This window comes from Megalops cyprinoides, chromosome 3, assembly GCF_013368585.1.
Source record: "Megalops cyprinoides isolate fMegCyp1 chromosome 3, fMegCyp1.pri, whole genome shotgun sequence".
Lineage (NCBI taxonomy): Eukaryota > Metazoa > Chordata > Actinopteri > Elopiformes > Megalopidae > Megalops > Megalops cyprinoides.
In genome coordinates this window covers 46,894,244-46,913,585 of record NC_050585.1, presented here as the reverse complement: position 1 = coordinate 46,913,585, position 19,342 = coordinate 46,894,244, and the positions used below count along the sequence as shown (strand labels likewise).

The following is a 19,342-nucleotide window of genomic DNA, read 5'->3' as shown; positions in this document are numbered from 1 at the left end:
TCTTAGGGAATGCTACAGTGAATACCTAAGGACTGCCAGTGTCTACAGCTCATATCACCTTGCTGCAGGCCTTTGGTATTTGCGGCAGCGTGCACTGACTTATTTCCTGTAGGATTCTATGAACACGCCCGAAGCTGTATCACAGAGGAACTGAGTGTTCTCTAAGGTGAAGTCATGTGTTTGTGTGTGAGGTCAGACCCTACACAGTCAACTCCCACAGATGCAAGACCATCACAGCATTGGTGATTCTGCCCCCGCAGGTCCCCCCTCCATGCCGTTCCCGGGGATTTGAAAGAATGGGTAATAATGGTGATGTTCAAAGAGAGCTTAGCGGCATGAGGCAATAATGTGTTTAATTAATGTTATTCAAAACACCCCACAGAGTTCCAACTTGGCATGTGCCCTGTTTGGCTTGCATCATCTTTTCCACAAGAAGAAACATGCATATGTGTGTTGATTTTTGCCTCTAGGATATGATCATTTAATCAACGTGTGTGTGTGTGTGTGTGTGTGTGTGTGTGTGTGTGTGTGTGTGTGTGTGTGTGTGTGTGCACATTTCTGCCTGTGTGTATATACACCTGTCTGTTAATGTAAGCCCATATGTTTCAAATAAGAGAAGCCCAAGTGTCAAATAAGAGAAATGAGTGAATGACAGATTAAGGAATCACAGAGCTTGATACCTGAGATTTCCACTGATACCCTGACCCTTGTCTGTGCAGCTCGGCTCTGTCCTTAATCTCAAAAGCTTCTGAAAACCAGTCCAGCACTTACGTCTTCGCCTGCGGTGTTATGATGGCAAACCACAAAAATGTCAATCGACCAGAGTGGCAAGAAAGGAAAATTGTCCCATAAAACCTCTGAATGCAAATATGAACCACTTAGATAACACGCCTACTTCTTGCAACACCTAATCACCACTCATAGAGGTGCCATAACACCTTGGAAAACCTTATGAGTGTACCCCTTTTGACAACTTGAAATTATCTTTATTCATCCCCTTTGAGAAAGTAGGCCAGGTGTACATAATTCATTGTGACACCTGTGATGTTATTTTTGATAAGACACGGTCATCTTCAGGGACTCGCAAGGTTATATGAAATGGCTGAAGTCACCCAGATTATAATTTAGCTATGTTTCAATGTTTTTGCTATTCTCGATCTAGTGTGACAAAAAAATACTTGGCAAATGAAAGGGAGTTTAGCAAGAAGGAGAGTGTCCCATCTTTTTCTTGTTACACACAGGGAGAAACTGTGATTATCAAGCGTGACTCTCAACAATTCAGACATACAGACATATCATAAAACTTTAAGGTTATGCATTCCTCCCACTTCCCTACTGTTTGACAATGGTACTTACAATCACTTGGTCCTTGAGACTGCCCTATTTCATTTTACAGTTAATCTTACAGTGAATTCAGAGATGGCAAAAGGCCTGTAGATGATAATCTCTACGGAAAAGCAAAATCCTTGGAAGGAATGACAGCTTGAACAAAACCATGAGAAAGGCCATAAATGACATGCTTTTTCTAATTTAGTCAAGGAAAAGAAGTGTAGCCATTGAAGACAGCATTGTCTAAAGCAAGGCTGAAAATGATTGTAGCTTGGACAAGAAGTCATGCTGAATACAGTGTTTTGAAAGGAACAAATACTACAAATTTTATATGAAGGGACAAAGGTGAGAATGATAAACAGCATATTGAAAACAGAGTGGAGTTATAAGTTTGGAGAGAGTGGAAGGTCAACAGAGAGGAATTCAGGAGCAGAAGAAAACTAAGAGGTCAGATCTGGAAAGGTTAAGCTGTGATTTGAATGAATCCAGAGGGAAATGGAGCCATGGTCCAATGGGAGATTATAAAATACTAGTATGCAAGGGAACCTCACATCGGGGGGGTTCTCTGTGTAATTCCTCTGGAGGTGGGAAGGGAAACTCACAGGGAGCAATAAGATGAAAACAGAGTGAAAACGTTGGGGTGCTCAAGAAAGAACCTCACAAGAAGATCTGGTCAGGTGTGATCAGCCAGATAAGAGACGAAGCAGGCATGGCCAGTGTGGGAGACTCTTAGATCATTTTGAGTAAAAAAAAAAAAAGAAGAAAGGGAGGGATGTGTGATACCCAAAGCAGCTGAAAGGTCAAGAAGAAGTGAGAGAGAGGAAGGAGAAGAGGTGCATGTCGGGGGAATCAAACACTGTAGATGGACAGAGAAGAGAAATTCCTGTAAACAGGGAGGAAATGAAATCCAGAGTCAAAACGACCCAACAGAGGATGCTGAAAAATGATGGGGAGAATGGCAGGAGTTGGCAAAGGACAGCTCAACTGATGGTATGATGCGGGGGTGTGGGGTGGTGGTGGGGGGGGGGGCAATCTCGGTATGTCTAGACAATGATGCAAGCTCAATTAACTCTGTGGATTAGATATTACGACAGAACACACTAAAGCAGTAATCTCAACCATTGAGGAGTTAAACTGCACAATCAAAGTGTTGATCCCGTCAGATGAACCTTTATTATCGTCTCTATAACTAGTTTTGTGTTTGCTACGACTAAATAATAATTTAGTCAGACAAGCAGAAAAGTGTGTTGATGAAGACAGAAGGATTGGCTTCTTCCACTGGTCTGCAGATAAAGCAATGCTGCAAACTGAGTAGAGAAGCCACCATCTTTGACTATGCCTCAGAGCTTGGTGGCAAGATCCTTGTTATTTTTATGTGTTGTCTGTCACCAGCCTTTTTCCACTGTTAGGGCACATATGGTAAAGATGTGTTTTGAATTATTAGGCTATAGTTGTGGTAATGGTTATCTGAGCACTGACAGATTTGACAGCAGTTTCAATAAGTTAGGAATGCACATTTCATTTCACATCATAGAGTAGACTCGTTCAAGGAGAACAAGAATATCAAGATCCCACCCACAACAAAGCCGATGAAATTTTATTTGAAATAATGCTCTTAAAGTGAAATGTAACAGTGTATGTTGCAGAGTATGTATATAGTATGTCATCAAACAATGTATTCTATGGTGGAGCAATTATGATTAGGTGACAGAAAAGAACCCTCTGACAGTGTTAGTTGTATGAGCAATGAGATGTGATTGAATTATGTTAATACAGCAGCCTGATAGAAAACCTACTTTGTATCTACTGTAACATATAAGCTAAGGTGTGTAAGCAATTTGCTCTTGAAAGGATGAAAAATCAAAAAAGCTAACGTATGTGAGAACTAAAGTAGAAACTTTGCCTTTTATACCCCAATGGCAAACACAGATAAACTTCAAGAGCAAATCCACCGTGTTTATATGCATTCCAAATTAAATATTACCTTGTCTAAAAACATTTTATTATCAAACCAGGATATGTTTACATGTGGCATATAGTCTTTTAAAAATGGACTTTGGTAATGATAGCAGCAAGGAAGAAGTGTGGAGTAGTGGTTACAGCTCTCCATTGTAGACACAGGTGTTGCAGGTCAGAACAATAGCAGGTACAGGCAGTGTGCTTTACCCCATCTGCTCAGAATTTAAATCTAGCCGTGTGATTGAAAAACATATGAAAGTGTAAGTAGCATCGCTTATCATAAGATCACAATTATTACCGTGCATAATAGCAATATGTATTCTCTTACGATAAAATGTCAGTATTACTACTGTAAATGAGGTCTCTGAAGGTGTGAATTCTCTTCTAGTAAGCAACTGAAAAATGGGTAGGCTCTGGAGAAAGCGACAGGTGTGTCTGAACATGTGGAGACAGTTTATGATTTGTTTAAATTACAATAAAGATATACTTGTGCTTTTCTTGGAACAACCATTAGGACAGCATTATCTGGTCTGGGTTCAGACAGTTGTCATTATTGTTGCAGTTAAATCAGACATTACTAGACTAAAACCTGTGTGTACGTGTGTGCTTGCGTGCGTGCATTCATACCTGCGTGTTTGTCTGTGCGTGATATCGTCATGAATAGTAAACATTTTATTTTTATTGTGGTGCATTATCATAAAAACACACTGATGTTTTACGGAGAGCCGTTCTTCCAAACATAGAGCGATGTTTTAAATACGAAATCCGAGTAAAGTCCCCTTATGAATAATTAAACATTTTACTTCGTCGTCATCATTTTAGCTCTGAAATAGAAAATGAGAGGAGAATTCCTTTCTTCTGTGCGATTATTTTCTGAGAAATGTTCGTGCTGAATCTCAAGACGCAGGTGAGGCATACCTTACCCACAGGTGATTGGATTAGAGGTCCCTCCCTTGCTCTGATTGGCCAGTACATCTGTCAGTCTTTCCAAGCAACGTTGTTTCCATACTTTAGCGCAGGTAAAGAGACCTGACAATCAAAGGGCTGGATCTGGAGATGCAGTGTGCCAGGATTTGACAAAACGGTCGCTACATCAAGGAAAGGCGTTTATACTTTTCAGTTGGTTTCATTTGAACTGTTTTGTGAAAAAGTTATGGCAAGTATAGGACTCGCCGTTAACGTCCCGAACACAGAGGAGAGGGCTGTTTTTACACAATTAAAGCCCGTGAGGATGTCCGGTGGGGACGGCGCAGAGGATTCGTCCGTGTTTGAGGAAGTCAAACCTGCGGTGAGAATTGCACCGAACCCTTTGGAGATGTCCCAGGTATGGCCAGGGCTCCATCTTGCCTTCTGTCTTAGCGATATGTTCAGTTCCCGAGCAAGGAGGGCCGGGGGTAGGAAGTAAGACTTTAAAAAGCAAGACTTATCAAAACGCGCCTTCTCTCTTGGATCTTAACACCATCACAAACCATAACCACCATTTTGCAATAAAAATGTGTACAGAGTGAGGCAGAGACGCCCTCGAGGAGGAAATGTGAACGTAATAACTGAATAGCATAGCCTGGAAAATTTGAATAAGGCCATTCTGTATGAAGCTATTCTTATGCCAGGTCGAATCAAGCAAGACTTAGGAAGGTGGCTGAAATTCTGTGGCACAGCGTCGTTCCCCTGATCAGTATTGCGCAAAGCGACATGTTAAAGCATGCACTTCAAATAAATTTGGTAATGAAAACGTGCTGTTCTTTTAAAATGACACAGCACGTCGTGTTATCTGGCCTGCTTATTTTAGCTAAGAATGTTTTATAAAAAAAAAAAAAAAAAAATCACCTGTAAGGGAAATGTTTGTGTCTCCTTTTGTGTTTAGACTGGTGGTAGTTCATTCTAGCAGTGTCCACCACATAAAGTTTAGTAGTCATGATCCCAAAAGCTAGGTAGATTTAATATTAAAAATACTTTTCCTTCTTCTTAGTTTTGTTAATAACAATAATAATAACAACAACAATCGATAGATTGAAATATATTAAATTAAAGCAAACAAATCTAAAAAAAATAATTCGTAATACATTAATATAAAGAATACAAATTGCCTGCGGCACGTTCATTAAGGTTACTGTTTCTTTAGCGTTTTGTTATAGAAATATCCGTGTCTTTGGATAAACTCCTTGTATATTAAGCCGTATGAAATAACATTGTCATTTAATGATATAATAATGTGTTTCATGAATTTCTCCAACCCATAGTTATGTATATTCATTTGTAAACGTGTCGTGGAGTCGCTGACTAAATTTGCTTTCATCATTTAGAGCACGGCAAGTGTCTTGGGGCCATAAATATAATTTGTATTGGTGTTTTTCCCCACGCATGCAACATAGTTTCGAAAACTGAATTAATGTACAACTGTTAATTGCAGCTATAATGATAACGCTCCACGATCACGATAATATTTTAAAGCGAGATAGTCTGAAGAAGAACTTGGAATGTGACCTAATTTTCAATGGTTGTGTTCATTTAGACGCCCCCCCCCTCTTCCTTCTGACATAGCGTGGAAGAAAAAGAACCACACATTATTCGGTTGTTGTTTTTAAACCTAACATTTCAGTAAATTTATTATGACAATACTAGTATACCATACTAAATGTGAACCAAATCCCTACCAATTATATCAATAATGCTGTTATTAGCGTTATTATTTTAAATAGCATGTAGCACGAAATATGTTATGGAGTGAAAGTTGAGGTAGAAAGAACATAATTTTCTACATAGATCTACACTGGCCTAGAAAGATATTTAAATCACACCTTAGATTGACCACCCACCACTGGCTACCTCATAAACCCTGCAGTAGCTCTGGTAGGATTGCTTATCAATTTAAAGAAGTTTCACGTCACCTTGCAGCGGAGACATACAGCACTTGACATAAAAAATGCTTTTCACTTTCCAGAATTACCAACATTGCATCACAAACAATACCTCTATAACTGTAACGTATTGTTGTTTTATTTTGTGTATGTAACAATAGCAATATCTATGGCAGTGATTGGGTAACTCATGCATGCATGTATCACTTCACTGATTCACTCATTTTTCCATTGTCACGGTATGTTAAATACATGTTTTCAGTGTAAGAAATGGTGAACAGGTTTATTCAATTGTTTGCATACTCTACCCATTTGAAAAGGGTGAAGACCTACAGTTAACCAATTCGAAAATACTGCTTATTTGCCTGAAGACATATACAGAAAAGGGTTATGTCTAGGCAAGGTAATTATATGGAGTGGTGACATAAGTATGCAGTCTGACTTGTTGCCACAGAGCAGGGAGCCCGCGTATGCACTGGATCCGTGGATTCACTGGGTGGGGGTGGATAGTGCAGTGGAGAAAGTAAATGCAGCACAATTACGTTATGTTTGAACCGACTGCTCGAGTCTCTCAAGTGCTATCAAACCACACAAGGCATCTACCCATGTGTGGCGCGTACACTTCAGAAGTAGGAAGTATACGTTTCTTGTTGTACCACAACATTCTTGGGAATGGCAGGCAATTCACCGGAGACAAGCTAGAGCCCTGCATTTCAGTGCATGTCTCTGCAATGGAACGCAGCGGAATGTTCTCCAGCCAATCGCGTTGAAGTGCTCTTGCTGTGTCTTATCGAATGGGTCTTACAGCGTGTGATTAGTTGTTTGCTCTCCAGTTATAAAAAAAAAATATATATATAAAATGGAAAAACTTAACAAAAAGGATTATCCTGATTGGTCACTCATATGCCTCTGTTCTCACTAAGAACTAGGTGTGCATTGATTGTTGTCTTACTAATGGAAACACCTGGTGAATCCTGTCATTATTCCAGAGTAATGAATATTATATTTTTTGCTATATATAAGATTAGCTGTCTCAGAATTTAGATTTATGAACTACATGTTTATGCTGTCAGCTTGCCTAATGTAACCCACCGATGAAGTTTATTTTATTTTTGGGGAAAACATGTATGAAGCCTTGCCAAATGATTAATTTTATTCTCCCATATAGCTGCAGGAAGCCAGGAAGAACATGAGTTCTGTTCTGACATGTAGCTCACAGTCAGGTGCCTTAGAAGTGGGTTTGTGTTTGATTTGTGAGAGGTATGCTTAAGCAATATTGAGGTTAATCACATAATTAAATAATATTGTTTTCTCAAAGGGCTTCTTCTGAGGTGGTGTCAAATAGCAAGTGTTAGCAAAGGACATAGCTGAAGGCATGGAAGTGGGATCAAGCTTTTGATGAAACATTTCATTTTGTGTGTGTTTCTGTGTGCTGTCTTCATTTGAGGAGCACATAAGCAAAGAACAAGTTACTTGGCACCAGCGTAGTGGTAAGGGCTGTTTCATTTGAATGGCTCTAATGATTCGGAGAGAGTGCAATTATGTTAACAAAACTAGGCCGTGCTAACAGCAACTGACCTAGTGTGAGTAGGTGTGTATGCATTTAGTTGACTTGGTCTGGTGTTTCATGTTGAAGTAGTAGTAGTAGATAAGTCAATATTGGCAGTGAAGTAAACAGTGGTAGTGAAGCTCTCTCTCTTGTCAGGCTAACTCTTGAGTTTTTTTTTGCAAACATTGTATCATGAATGCATGAATGGGAGGGTAAAAGTAATTTTTTATGAGACCAACTGCTCTGGAAACGATTACTCAGAGGTGTTTTTCCTTACTGAGATTATGTAAGATAATTTCTGTTGTCATGTGATTATTTAGAATTGGTTGGCTTGCACTGGTATGTTGTGGAGCAAACCATGCGATCCGTCCTCATTTCCCTTGTTAATTTGTGGTCGTTGTGTTGTGCAGAGAATGTGACATTGGCCTTTTGTGGCTGTTGGTAGTTAGTACTGTTTTTTGAGCTCCACAGGTGGTTTGCCAGTTCCCAGATGGTGTCAGTGGTGCGCAAGCATCTTTATTTTTTTTATCCACCTGAGATAATCTTTGGTCTGTTCCTCTAATAGTCACTGTCCTGGAAAGTCAGAACACCCTTTATCATTTTCCCAGAAGTCATAAAACATCCTCTCAGTTTCAAAGGTTTTGTTTTTTTTTCTCTCCCTGTCCTGAGATGATTTGTGTTGTTATGGCTCCAGCTGACAGACACAAAGCCTATCAGTCATTTTTTATGGAGCGTCATAGACAAATCTCCATCATTTAGCATTTCACAGACAGATAAAGGATAATCGTCCCAGGGACTGGAGCCTCTGTTTTGCCATTGAGAAAAATTAAATTGTAGGTTACTTGTTTTAACACTCACAATGCTGAAAGTGTCATGACCTTAATCTTTTGACTTTGTTAGTTACCATATGGTTCAGACTGAGGTCCACCACCTGCCCCAGTCAGTTATTCATTGCTAGGTCCCCTTACATTGTGAAACATGCTCAAATAAGCGTCAGGTCAGACTTTATAATTAGCGGGGTAGGACCCCGGCTCAGAGTGGCGCTGTTTAACGTTAGCACGATTTCCCTGCCCGGGGTTATCTTGCCTTGCGTTGCATTACAGAGAGGTTGTAAATGTACCCAAATCATTAACAGACGCAATCTTGGGGCAGGGTTCAGGTGCACCCTTCAATGGCAGATACAAAGAGCCGCAGGCGTGCACAGGGCGATGGTGGGGGGGGGGGGGCGGGGGGGGGGGGGCAAGCGAGTCAGAGGGAAACTGCCAAGGAGCTTATCCTGCCAGCATTCTAGCACAAGGCTCCACACAAGGCTCATTTGTGTCTGGCCCAGAAAACAGTCATTTTCATACAGGAGTCTCTATGTGAACCGAGCCGTTTGCCATCAAATGCCAGGTGTTATATTTCAAAACCGCTCAGCTGGCACCGATGGTAGTTTCTCAGCTATTAATATTCCAATGAGATAGTTGCCCGACGCACCGGCAATAGATGCCCCAAGGTCATCTGCCAGGCAGACCGCAGTGTCCACAGCGCACTCAAACGCTACTGCTCAATTTACCTGCTCTTTGTCTGTGTGACCTCACAAACCAGGATATGAAGCCCTGCAGAAAGTGAGAGCGCTTTAGAGCTTGTATTTGAAAACACATTAGAGGGTTGCTAGGGTGGGATTAAGGAAGGTACAATACATCCACTGTTAGCTTAGCTGGGCCCTTCAAATAACTAAACACAGCCGCGCTGTTGAACTGGGTTTTCTTCCAGGCTGCTCTTTTATTGAGTTATCTGTTGTGTACAGCTGGAGGGCACTTCAGTGAATAGTGTGTCATTAACTCTTTGTGAACATTATATAACAAGGCTCATTGGTGCACACTTAATGGCTTCACTTAGTGTGTGTGATTGTGCAATGTCTTCTTTTTTTTCAGATGTTTTTCAGCAACTTGTTCCAATATTTATGGAAGGAAGAGAAACATTTACCTTAAGGTTCAGAGCATTTAGTTTGCCTTTCTCTTGACTGTTTGAAGAGCCTTTGGTCTCCAAGTTCCACTTTTGGAGATAAATCATTTTGTCCCGGCCCTATTCTGTCGGTTTGGAATGTTTATTGGGATTCTGCTTCTCGAAAAAAACTGTGGAGCCAAAACTGCAGCCTTATGGGCAAGCCTCTCTGTTTTCTATTTTTACCCAATGTTTTTGTCTCTTGTTTTATCTCGTGTGTTCATTTTGTTTTGGTTTTGGCTCTGACTCCGCTCTTTCTTGTTGCCACGCCCATATGAAGGCTCGATCTTGTGCAATGCGGGCGATACTGCTTCATTCGGAGGCATGTGTGTGGATTTCTGAAGCATGAAATGCGTGCGCAGTTCCCTGGAAACGGGCCGTGCCAGAAGTCGGTAATCGAAGCTAGATCAAAGCAACAAAAGAACGTTAATTGCGGCTCTTCTGTGCGGAATGTTTAGAGAGGGCGGTCCCCTTTCTCCTGTGCATATCGGCACATGTGCTGCATGTTTCTTTTACTTGTATATCCCATTGCGCAGCATCTTTGATGTGGGCCCTTTCTGTTACCCAGCTGCATAGCAGGTGCCATGCTTGTAGGTAGTGTTCAGAATTCCGTTCAGAATGTTTGGAATGGAGAAAGGGAGGATGTTGGAGTCCTGGTACCACCAGCTAGCCAGTGTCTCTCTGCTACTCCCCAGCCCACTCAGGAAAGCCCCTCTAGGTCCAGGCATGTTAAGCCTGGCCCCTTCTCTCTCTGTTCAGACCTTTACAGGTTATTTCCATCCAGGAATGGGAGTGAGAGGCCTGGGTGGTCCACAGATGGCCACTTCTGGCTTTCTGTCAAAGAATTTTTCAATTAGAAAGCAGATGTACGACATCTCTCCCTCATTTTTTCCTCTCCCCCTCTTTTCTCTCGCGTTCCCTCCCTCATTAGACCCGGTTAGAGATGGAGAAGTACCTTCCCCAGGCCAGCCCCCTGCCTTCCCCTTCTATGACGGATAAGAAGTACCGACGGGAGAGCGCCTCGGTGGTGGACGAGTATTTCGCGGAGGAGAAGCCCACCCCTTACAGCGTCAACATCAACCTGATCCTTCCCAACACCACACACCTGCGCACAGGCCTCTACCGCCCTGCCAAACCCCTGCTCCAGCAGATCAAAACCGAGCCCGGGGGCGACGTGCCCTGCTCCATCCAGACCCTCCCCGATTTCACCTCCGTCTTCAGCGTGCCGCAGACCGTCAACAGCCTCTTCATCAAGCCCGACATGACCTCTGACGACCTCCACATCGGCCCCCAGCAGCCTCAGGTCTACCAGCTGCCCATCAGCAGCAGTGACCTCACAATGCCCCTGTCCAGCAGCCAATCGGGAAGCAGCAGCAGCACCAGCAGCAACAACAGCAGAACCATGCATAACCTCAGCAGCGTTACTATGACGACCAGCACGGGCGGCTTCGTCATGCCCGAGCAGTTCTACCCATCTCCCCAGCCCCACAGCCTGCCCCCGTCTCCGCCCAACTCTCAGCCAGGGAGTCCTGAGAACCAGGCGGAACTCATCAACACCATCCCCCCTCCGCCCCCGTACCAGCCCAGGCTGGGACTCAAGCTGACTCAGATGCACCCTCAGTCTCTCCTGATGGGCCACGGCCAGGGCATTCTCACCGGGCCCAGGTACAACCGACGGAACAACCCGGAGCTGGAGAAGAGGCGGATCCACCACTGCGACTTCCAAGGTGAGTCCGGCCTGCCTTGGCCAGTTGGCACCGTCTGAGTAACCCAGATACTCCACAGAACAGCCCTCTGAGGATGTGCTCATGTGGCAATATGTCTTTTCCTTTCTTGTAGGGTGCACCAAGGTTTACACAAAGAGCTCTCATTTGAAAGCACACCAAAGAACGCACACAGGTAAGCAAGCTAAATGGATTAGCAAGCAGGCAGTGAGAGTTCTCACCGGCTGCACTTAAATGTACTTAACCCATACCATGTCTTGCTTTGAAATTGGCATTTCTGTTCAAATTTTCACAAGTGACCCTGATGGCTGATCCCCTCGGAGAGTCAGGGGTCAGCAGTGAAAGCACACATAATTGGCAGACAATTGGAGGTCCACGGCATAACACATGTTTGAAATGGCTTTAAAATCTCCTGGTTTGAACTGTTTAAAGATTGGTAATTGGCAACTTCAGTACGCAACACGGAAGTCCACTGTGTGTCTCCGGCTCAGTTCTACACCCGCACTCCCAGCAGCAGCTCCCCTGCAGCGGAGACACTGTTTACATTCTCACATAATTTGCATTACACTAAGCGAAATGGCAAGTGTCCATATTTGTTTAATATACCTTTACGCCCATTTTGTTTCATGTCTGTTGCAGTAACACAAAAGATTTTTCTATGAATTTCTGCATGGCTACTCCCAAGTAACGTGGAAATATGAACTGGCAGAGGCGAGTTTCGGCTAGAGCAACGGTGCTCCTGTAGATAATGTAGGTTTGACAAAGGTGTTCAAAGGCAGAGGAAAAAGAACAAAAAAGGAAGCAGGAGGGGGAAGAGACCGGGAGCTGGGAGAGAGTGTTGGGGGATTTGTTTGCTTTTTTTGTTGGCCCCTTACCTTTTCTTTATAATGCGCCTGCATGCCCATACAAGCCCTACTCAGCTTACTGGGAGAGCCAGCAAGCAGGACAGCAGAGGAAAAACCTGTTCTTCCTGCCGTTCCGTTCTCATGCAGAGGAGACCGGTAGAGAGCGGAAAGCTCTGTAGTTTCGATGTGTGTGTGGCCACATCTGAAAGGAGCAAATCCCCTTGCCTCTCGCACAGGCCCAGGGGAGTTTTCCTTAGGTAGTTCCTGTTGAATGTTTGGCTTTGTTGTGTCATATGTCCAGCTGAAAGGGAGCAGAAGTTGAGTTTCTTTCTTTTTTTTCCCCTCCTTCTGCATTCCTTAAAGTGCTCACTGAGCCTCGAGGCTCAGGCTGCGTGATTTTGCTCAGACGTCCCTGCCGTCACCCTTCTTTCTGTCTTCCTCTCCTGTCTCCATGCAGGGTATTTATAGTATTTAGTAGGACTGCTGAGCCAACACTTTAAAGTCCCCCATCAGTGAGTGTTGGGGGTCGGGGTGTGGAGCAGGCAGAAAGGGGCGGGGTTAATGGGGCCTCTCGTGAGCCGGGAGCAGGGAGACGTTTGGTCTCGAACCTTTGTCCGCCCCTGTAGGGAGTCTCTCTTTCTCTCTCTCGCTCGTCCGAGTTCCTGAAGCGTTTCCAAGTCGTGCGTGTGGGTTTCCCAGTAGAAGGGGTATGTAAGCTGGCGCTGCAGGGAGCCGTGAGTGAGAGCTCTATTATTTAAAGGCAGCCAGCGTGAGGCAAGCTTTCAGTGTGAGGGTCAGGAAGTCCTGGTGCCTCCCAGAGGGAGGGAGAACGGGGGGGCGGTTGTGGCTCAGAGGAGGAAAGGACGGAGAGAGATGTGGATGGGGGGAAATCCCCTTGGATTTCCTCACGGTAAAGATCACCCTAGCAGCCAGGCTTGATTCAGGGCCAGCTTTGAAACCAAAAACCTTTAGTTCCTGTTGAGGATTCGAAATGCCCAGAGTACGATGCTCTCACTCGACTGGGGCGACGGTGAACCCGCCTTTGAAACGGTATCCCTGCTTCCATGACCCTCTGAACGCTGAATTCAGGTAGAGCTGGGAGGTAATATGTGACACAAGAAGAATGCAAAGAAGACGCAAAGAATGGTGACTTGCATGCAAATCGTGATTCTGATGGTAGCCTTTGGCGGTTCTGTCAGGGAAAGCGATAAAATGCACAATACGTCGGCCCCCCGTGGAATGTGGAATCAGTGTCATGTGATTGGGTTGTAAAAATTCCAGTTTGTCTTTAATGATTCCCACAGCAAGTCAGACATTTGTTAAAGCATTTGTTAAAGCAGTTCTTGTCATCCTTTTCACGTCATGAGAGCAGTGATAGAAACACAGCATGGAGTTGGAAACCATTACACGAGTTCTTCTGCAGAGTACTACACATCAGTCATTGCCCCAGGAGCGATTCATCGTCCTTGACCACGACCAGGATATCTTTGTGATCGGAGAGCTCATTGTTACTCACACTTCTTATGGCCGCCTATGTGTTTGTGGACAGAGTACAGTATTATCTAACTGATTGTGTCTCTCACCCTCCCTTTACAAACAGTAACGGTCGATAAAGACCTGAGAAGCACAAAGGATGTCCTGTGGACAGTTTATGGGCCCCTGAAATTTTGAACTGTTTGCACACGTTCAGTAAAACCACACTAGGATGGCCATAAAGTGCTGCATGAGCGAATGAGAGAGTGTTTGGGAGGGCTTGGGCACACAGTTTCAGCCATATAAATGTACTTTATCATGATGCTGAGGATTGTGGGTGATACTCTTGACCACGTTTTGATGAATCGTTTTCTCGTATTAGGGTTTGTGTCGGTACTCTGGGATGATATAATAATGAGTTGTTGCACAACAGCTATCAACGGTTAACCCCGCTGCTTAAATCACTGCACAATGGAACAGACCTGAGGGCCTGGGGTGAGGAACATTTTCTGCCCTGCTATCTGACAGGGTTTTTTTTTTTTTTGGATATTGAGAGTGTCAGGCCTCAAGGGCCCAGCGCAGGCATCTGATCCTGTGTCAACTCGTTAGGGGGAATGAAAAACAGGTCTGAACCTTCTGCCTTTTGAGTGCCGTCACTATCTGACTCTGCTGTTTGCGAATTGCCACGATAACAGCCCGGGAGTGTGAGGCAATGCTTTTGACCCCAAGAGCAGCACTGGCTGGAGCGAAATCAAATACACCTGCTCGCGCGGCTCTGACGGGGCGATAACCGCCCACCCGCCCGCTCCGGTGACCCCCATCACACACTTCGGCCCGCTGTGACTAAGCCCGGAAGCTTCCGGACTTGTGTTTCCGAATAGTTTCCCGTCATATGTTGGAATTGGAGAGGTAGCGACCTTGTCATTTCGAGCATCACGTAAAGCAGCAGGGACCTGTAAGTTAAATGACAAAAGCCTTGGAGAAGCCTGACGCCCAAATCTGTGTAATTAATGTCCTGAGGCTAATGCAGTTGTGTTGTACAGGCTCACAGGGGTTGCTGGGACGAATGGAAGAGTGTCCCGTGAACTGGCTTGGCCTCTCTTCTGCTTAGGTTCTCAGGTGTTTGAGCTTTACACCTCTGGCAAAGATCCTTTGTTTGACCGAAGCACTCGTGGACATGAGAACCAAAGCTTCAGCTTTGAAGGAGTTTCAGCGAACTGGACGAATGTAAATATTCAGGGTCAATAAGTGGGCAGGTTCCCTTGTTAAGAATATTTCTCAGTGTACACGACAGCCGGTGCCAATATTTGCTGGTCACACCCAAACACTAACAGATTCAGTTGTTGGTGAGATGGTAAGTGTTCAGTGCCAGGCTGTAGATAACGGAGCTGAGAAACAAATCGTTCCCCCACTTTGAATTCATACTAGTGTAAATAGCGCAATTTGTGAAGTGGGTTTAGTCACACAATGACTAAACTTACTATAAAAAAAGAGTATTGCAGTTTTGAAATGGCACTTTAAACGATATGCATTCCACACGCACGCACACAGAACCCCAGTGTGGTAGTTCTCTTGTGTAAATAAAGGTGTGGATGCCACAACTGATTCCTACTGCCATTTATAGTCTCCCTCCCTTTCTGGCAGAATGAGGAGTGTGATCAGAGGAAAGAAATTTTGCTTTCCAAAAGTAATCATCCCGTAAAAGTATATCAATATCTATGTAGCATTTATGTGGGTTTTTCCCCCTCAAGCTGCGATAGAGCGTAGGAATTTCGGGAATTGTTACACAGTACAATGTATGACTCTAAACCTTATCAGCCGGTTAAACTCCATGGAAATAGCTTTGTGTTGACATAAGAAAAGGAGCTGAACTTCTCTCCGTGACACAAGTATGTACTCGTTCAACTCCTCTGCAGCAACCATTTAAGACATGATACACGCAGAGCTCCTGTCAGTTGTGCTTTTTTACGTTTACCTTTTGCACACCTGGACTCGGATACGGGAGCTTTGTTTCGTGATGTCAACGTGAGAGCGTCATTTATTAATCACCCAGATGACGGCAGCCAGAAACGTTTGGCTTTCCATATTGTAGGTGTTTAAGTACAAAAAGACCCATCAAGGTGTCATTTTCAGTAGCGATGGGACAGGGAGAGGTTGCATGACTACCAGATTGGGTGGAGACGTGATTGTAAGGAGTGACTCAGTGATTTGAAACAATCGTAGTGCTTCAGAGAAAAAGTCTTTTGATTTGTTTAAACAAGTAAGTGATTGACAGCATATTGTAGCTCCACCCACGATGGAGTTTAAGAAGCCTCACTCTCCCATCACTAGTTATTAGCAAAACCTACCCTAGGAACATTTTTATTATAATTACTGGAGTTCATTCTTTAGCAACACTGTTCCATGTTCCGTGGACTCCACCTTCTCATGCCCCCTCCACCCTGTGACATGTGAATTCTCCTCTCAGTCATGTTGGGCCTAAGATTATGCCGTATTGTTGTGTCATGTTGTTACCTAACAGTTATGATCACATAAGCCAGTGTGCCACCTTCTCTTTGCATGTGGCCTTCACTTCATGTGACGCCATTGGCCGTTTGCTAGCTGGACCCAGGCATCCCTTCAGTATCTGTGTGCCATTGGGTGGCATTGTAGCATAGTGCCAAGGAGCAGGCCTCATAAGCGAAAGGTTGCTGGTTTCATTCCCCACTGGGGCACTGCCACAGTAAATATCCAGCTGTATCAATGGGTAAAAAAAAATGTAACCGATGTAACTCGCTCTGGATAAGAGTGTCTGCTAAATGCCAGTACTGTAAAGTAATGTTTATTCCACTCACCCGTGACCCTCTCTGCCTTTCAGGAGAGAAGCCCTACCGCTGTAACTGGGAAGGCTGTGACTGGCGCTTTGCCCGCTCAGACGAGCTCACCCGGCACTTCCGCAAGCACACCGGCGCCAAGCCCTTCAAATGCGTGGCCTGCAGCCGCTGCTTCTCCCGCTCCGACCACCTGGCACTGCACATGAAGCGCCACCAGAACTAGGGGGCGCCATCGTTCCCCAGATCCCCCCACCTACCCCCCACCATACAAGGGGCTGACTGGCACCCCCTGTTTAAAATCAGTTTTATAATTGTTTTTATTATTATTATTAATATTATTATTTCTTCACAAAGATCAAAATGTCTGTATCCAAACATGCTGCCAACACATCAACACCACTAAAAGGGATCGATTTCTCCAAAGGGAAAATGGACACATTCCTCAGTATAATATATATAAAGCTGTACATGTGTGTGTACATATGTTTGTCTGTCTATGTGTGGTTCTGAACGTGTAAAGAATGTATTGAAACTTATACTTGACTGCATTTTTTTTACATATGCTGTAAAAAAAAAATTTATTCAAATCACAAACTTTTTTTAAAGGATGATTATTCAATATTGCGTGTGAGTCTATGTGAATCTCCCGTCTGAAATGACCGACTGCAGAGGCTGTTTTGATCTGGAACCACGCCCTTCCTCCCAGATTAATCTGAGGGCAATATATGCTCAAACTGGAACATGTCACTGAATGTGTGATGTAACCTGTCTCATATGCAAGTAAGCCTTCTTCACCAGCAGGCATGCAACATGCCTGCTCCAATCAATCATTTGTGGGATTTTGTTTGCTGGAGACCAAGTCATCTCATTTGTCTGATGGCAAAACACATATAATTAAACGTTAATTAAAAATCAAATTACAGTCATTTGGTTTCTCATCAACAAATTGTAATAGTTAAAAGCAAAAAAAAAACCTAACATTCAGTCATGTTCATCAGTGATGAAAGTTCCATCTTTGGTAATTTATTCTGGATTTTGTTGTAGAAGGAATGGCTCAGTTCAGGCGGTGAAAGCGTTGAGGTGTAGCATGAACAATGAACATTTTATCCCATAGTTGAAACACAGCCATATGTAGTGACTTTTACATAGAATCACTTTATTCACAATTTTGATGCTGTCTCTATGAGTAATTTGGAGTACTTTTGTTAATGTAGCGCTAAACATTTATATAGCATTTATCAACTGTACCATCAACCACTTAAAAAAGTACTAAAGTAGCTAAAGTTTCTCCCTGGATGAATTAAGAATTAGTATTTTTTTTGTGTGCCAAATAATTGGTGAAAATTGCTGATAAAGAGTGGGAATGACATTACAGTGAACGCTAGCACAGTTTAGTAATGGTTAATGAGTGATCCCCCAAATGAAGAACATGAGGGAAGGTACAGCTTTGAGCTTTGAAGGGTGAGGTTTTACTGAAGTGTACCAGGATTGGGTCTTTGGGCTGTGACCATAACGAGACCAATGGACATCAATGGCTTGGTCCTGTTATGGTTCTGTTGAGATTACAGTGCAAGATATATCTGTTCTTGTGTATTACTCCATGGTGCATAACCGCATTGCTAAGCCCTGCTCACAGCCCACATTCCCTTTCCCTCTTTCTGGATAAGGTTGTTGTTGTTTTAACGCTGGGAAAATGACCAGTGTTGATTTCTGAAGTTGAAAATATAATAGCCTTTATAGTGGTACCAACAGGTGTCTGCTGACCAGCAAGGAACTACAAGATGTGGAGTAGGAATGTGATCGGCAGGAATATGATTGGCATTCGTGGTTGAGCAGGGAGAGCCTAAACTTAAGCAGGCATTTTTTCACTGAACTGATTTTGAAGGTGCATCTTATTTAACTAGAGTCTGAATCTAGAAACAGGAAAAAAGTGTCCTGGTTGTAACATTAAACCAAACCTTTGTACGTGTCTAGAAGAGCTTTCTTCCATGTGTCACCTAGAATCAACATGTACTGCATTGCAGGTTCTCTTTAATGCTTAAAATTGGAGGAAATGTCAAAATTGTTTCCCTCTGGTTCACCATCAATGTTCAGTTTGTTAGTAATCCATTTTTTGCCTTATATTGGGTTATATATTATAAGGGACTGTTCAAACGATTCACAGGGGTACTCACTCAATGCCAAGCTTTCTGTCCTGAAGCACTTCCATCTTTAATTAAGGTTCGAGTTCTCTTTGTCCATGTTTTTCTTTTAAAGACAATTCAGCATATTTTAGCACAGGATAAATTTTTGTATATAATGTAGCTTTAGAAAAAAAACATCTTGTAAATATATATTTTTTCAAAGATTGTTGTTTATATTATGAACAAAAGGGAATGTTTTTTGGCTTGCTTGACTTTGAATGGTGGTAGATGATTGTTTAAGTTTGTTAATTTGATACTTTAATGTGTGTACTCGCAACAAATCAGTGCTGTTCAGCTGAAGCGGTGAACAATTTTTTGTAGGTTTGTTTGTTATCGTTTTTTGTTTGACTGCAAAAATTCTTGATAAAGAGAAATAAAGAGATCAAAAACTACACCTGGGCCAGTGTGTTTATGGGCGGGGGTAACTTATCTTATCTTCATCATGATACATTTCCTGTGCCGTTTTCCCTAGACATCCTGAAATAAGCAACGTCAATGTATTTCATGACATATTTCCTGTATAAAACCTCTAGTGACGTCACCGTTCTCAAAGTCCATTTGGAGTACACTCCAGTAACAAATCTATTTTTTTTTTTTTAGTCTTTTAAGAAACAGTTATATTT

At 43.2% G+C, this 19,342-nt stretch overlaps 1 protein-coding gene across 2 annotated transcripts; it reads left to right on the top strand.

Moving 5' to 3' along the window:
- Nucleotides 1–4,340: 4,340 nt before the first annotated feature.
- Nucleotides 4,341–17,796, top strand: klf5l (Kruppel-like factor 5 like). 2 transcript variants are annotated; one of them, XM_036523486.1, is made up of 4 exons: nucleotides 4,341–4,576; nucleotides 10,613–11,408; nucleotides 11,521–11,580; nucleotides 16,581–17,796. In XM_036523486.1, the coding sequence occupies exons 1-4, from the start codon at nucleotides 4,442–4,444 to the stop codon at nucleotides 16,757–16,759; spliced, it is 1,170 nt and encodes a 389-aa protein (XP_036379379.1). In that variant the 5' UTR covers nucleotides 4,341–4,441; the 3' UTR covers nucleotides 16,760–17,796. The 2 variants fall into 2 exon arrangements, with proteins under 2 accessions (XP_036379379.1, XP_036379378.1); XM_036523485.1 differs by having other exon boundaries at nucleotides 4,341–4,612.
- Nucleotides 17,797–19,342: the final 1,546 nt, after the last annotated feature.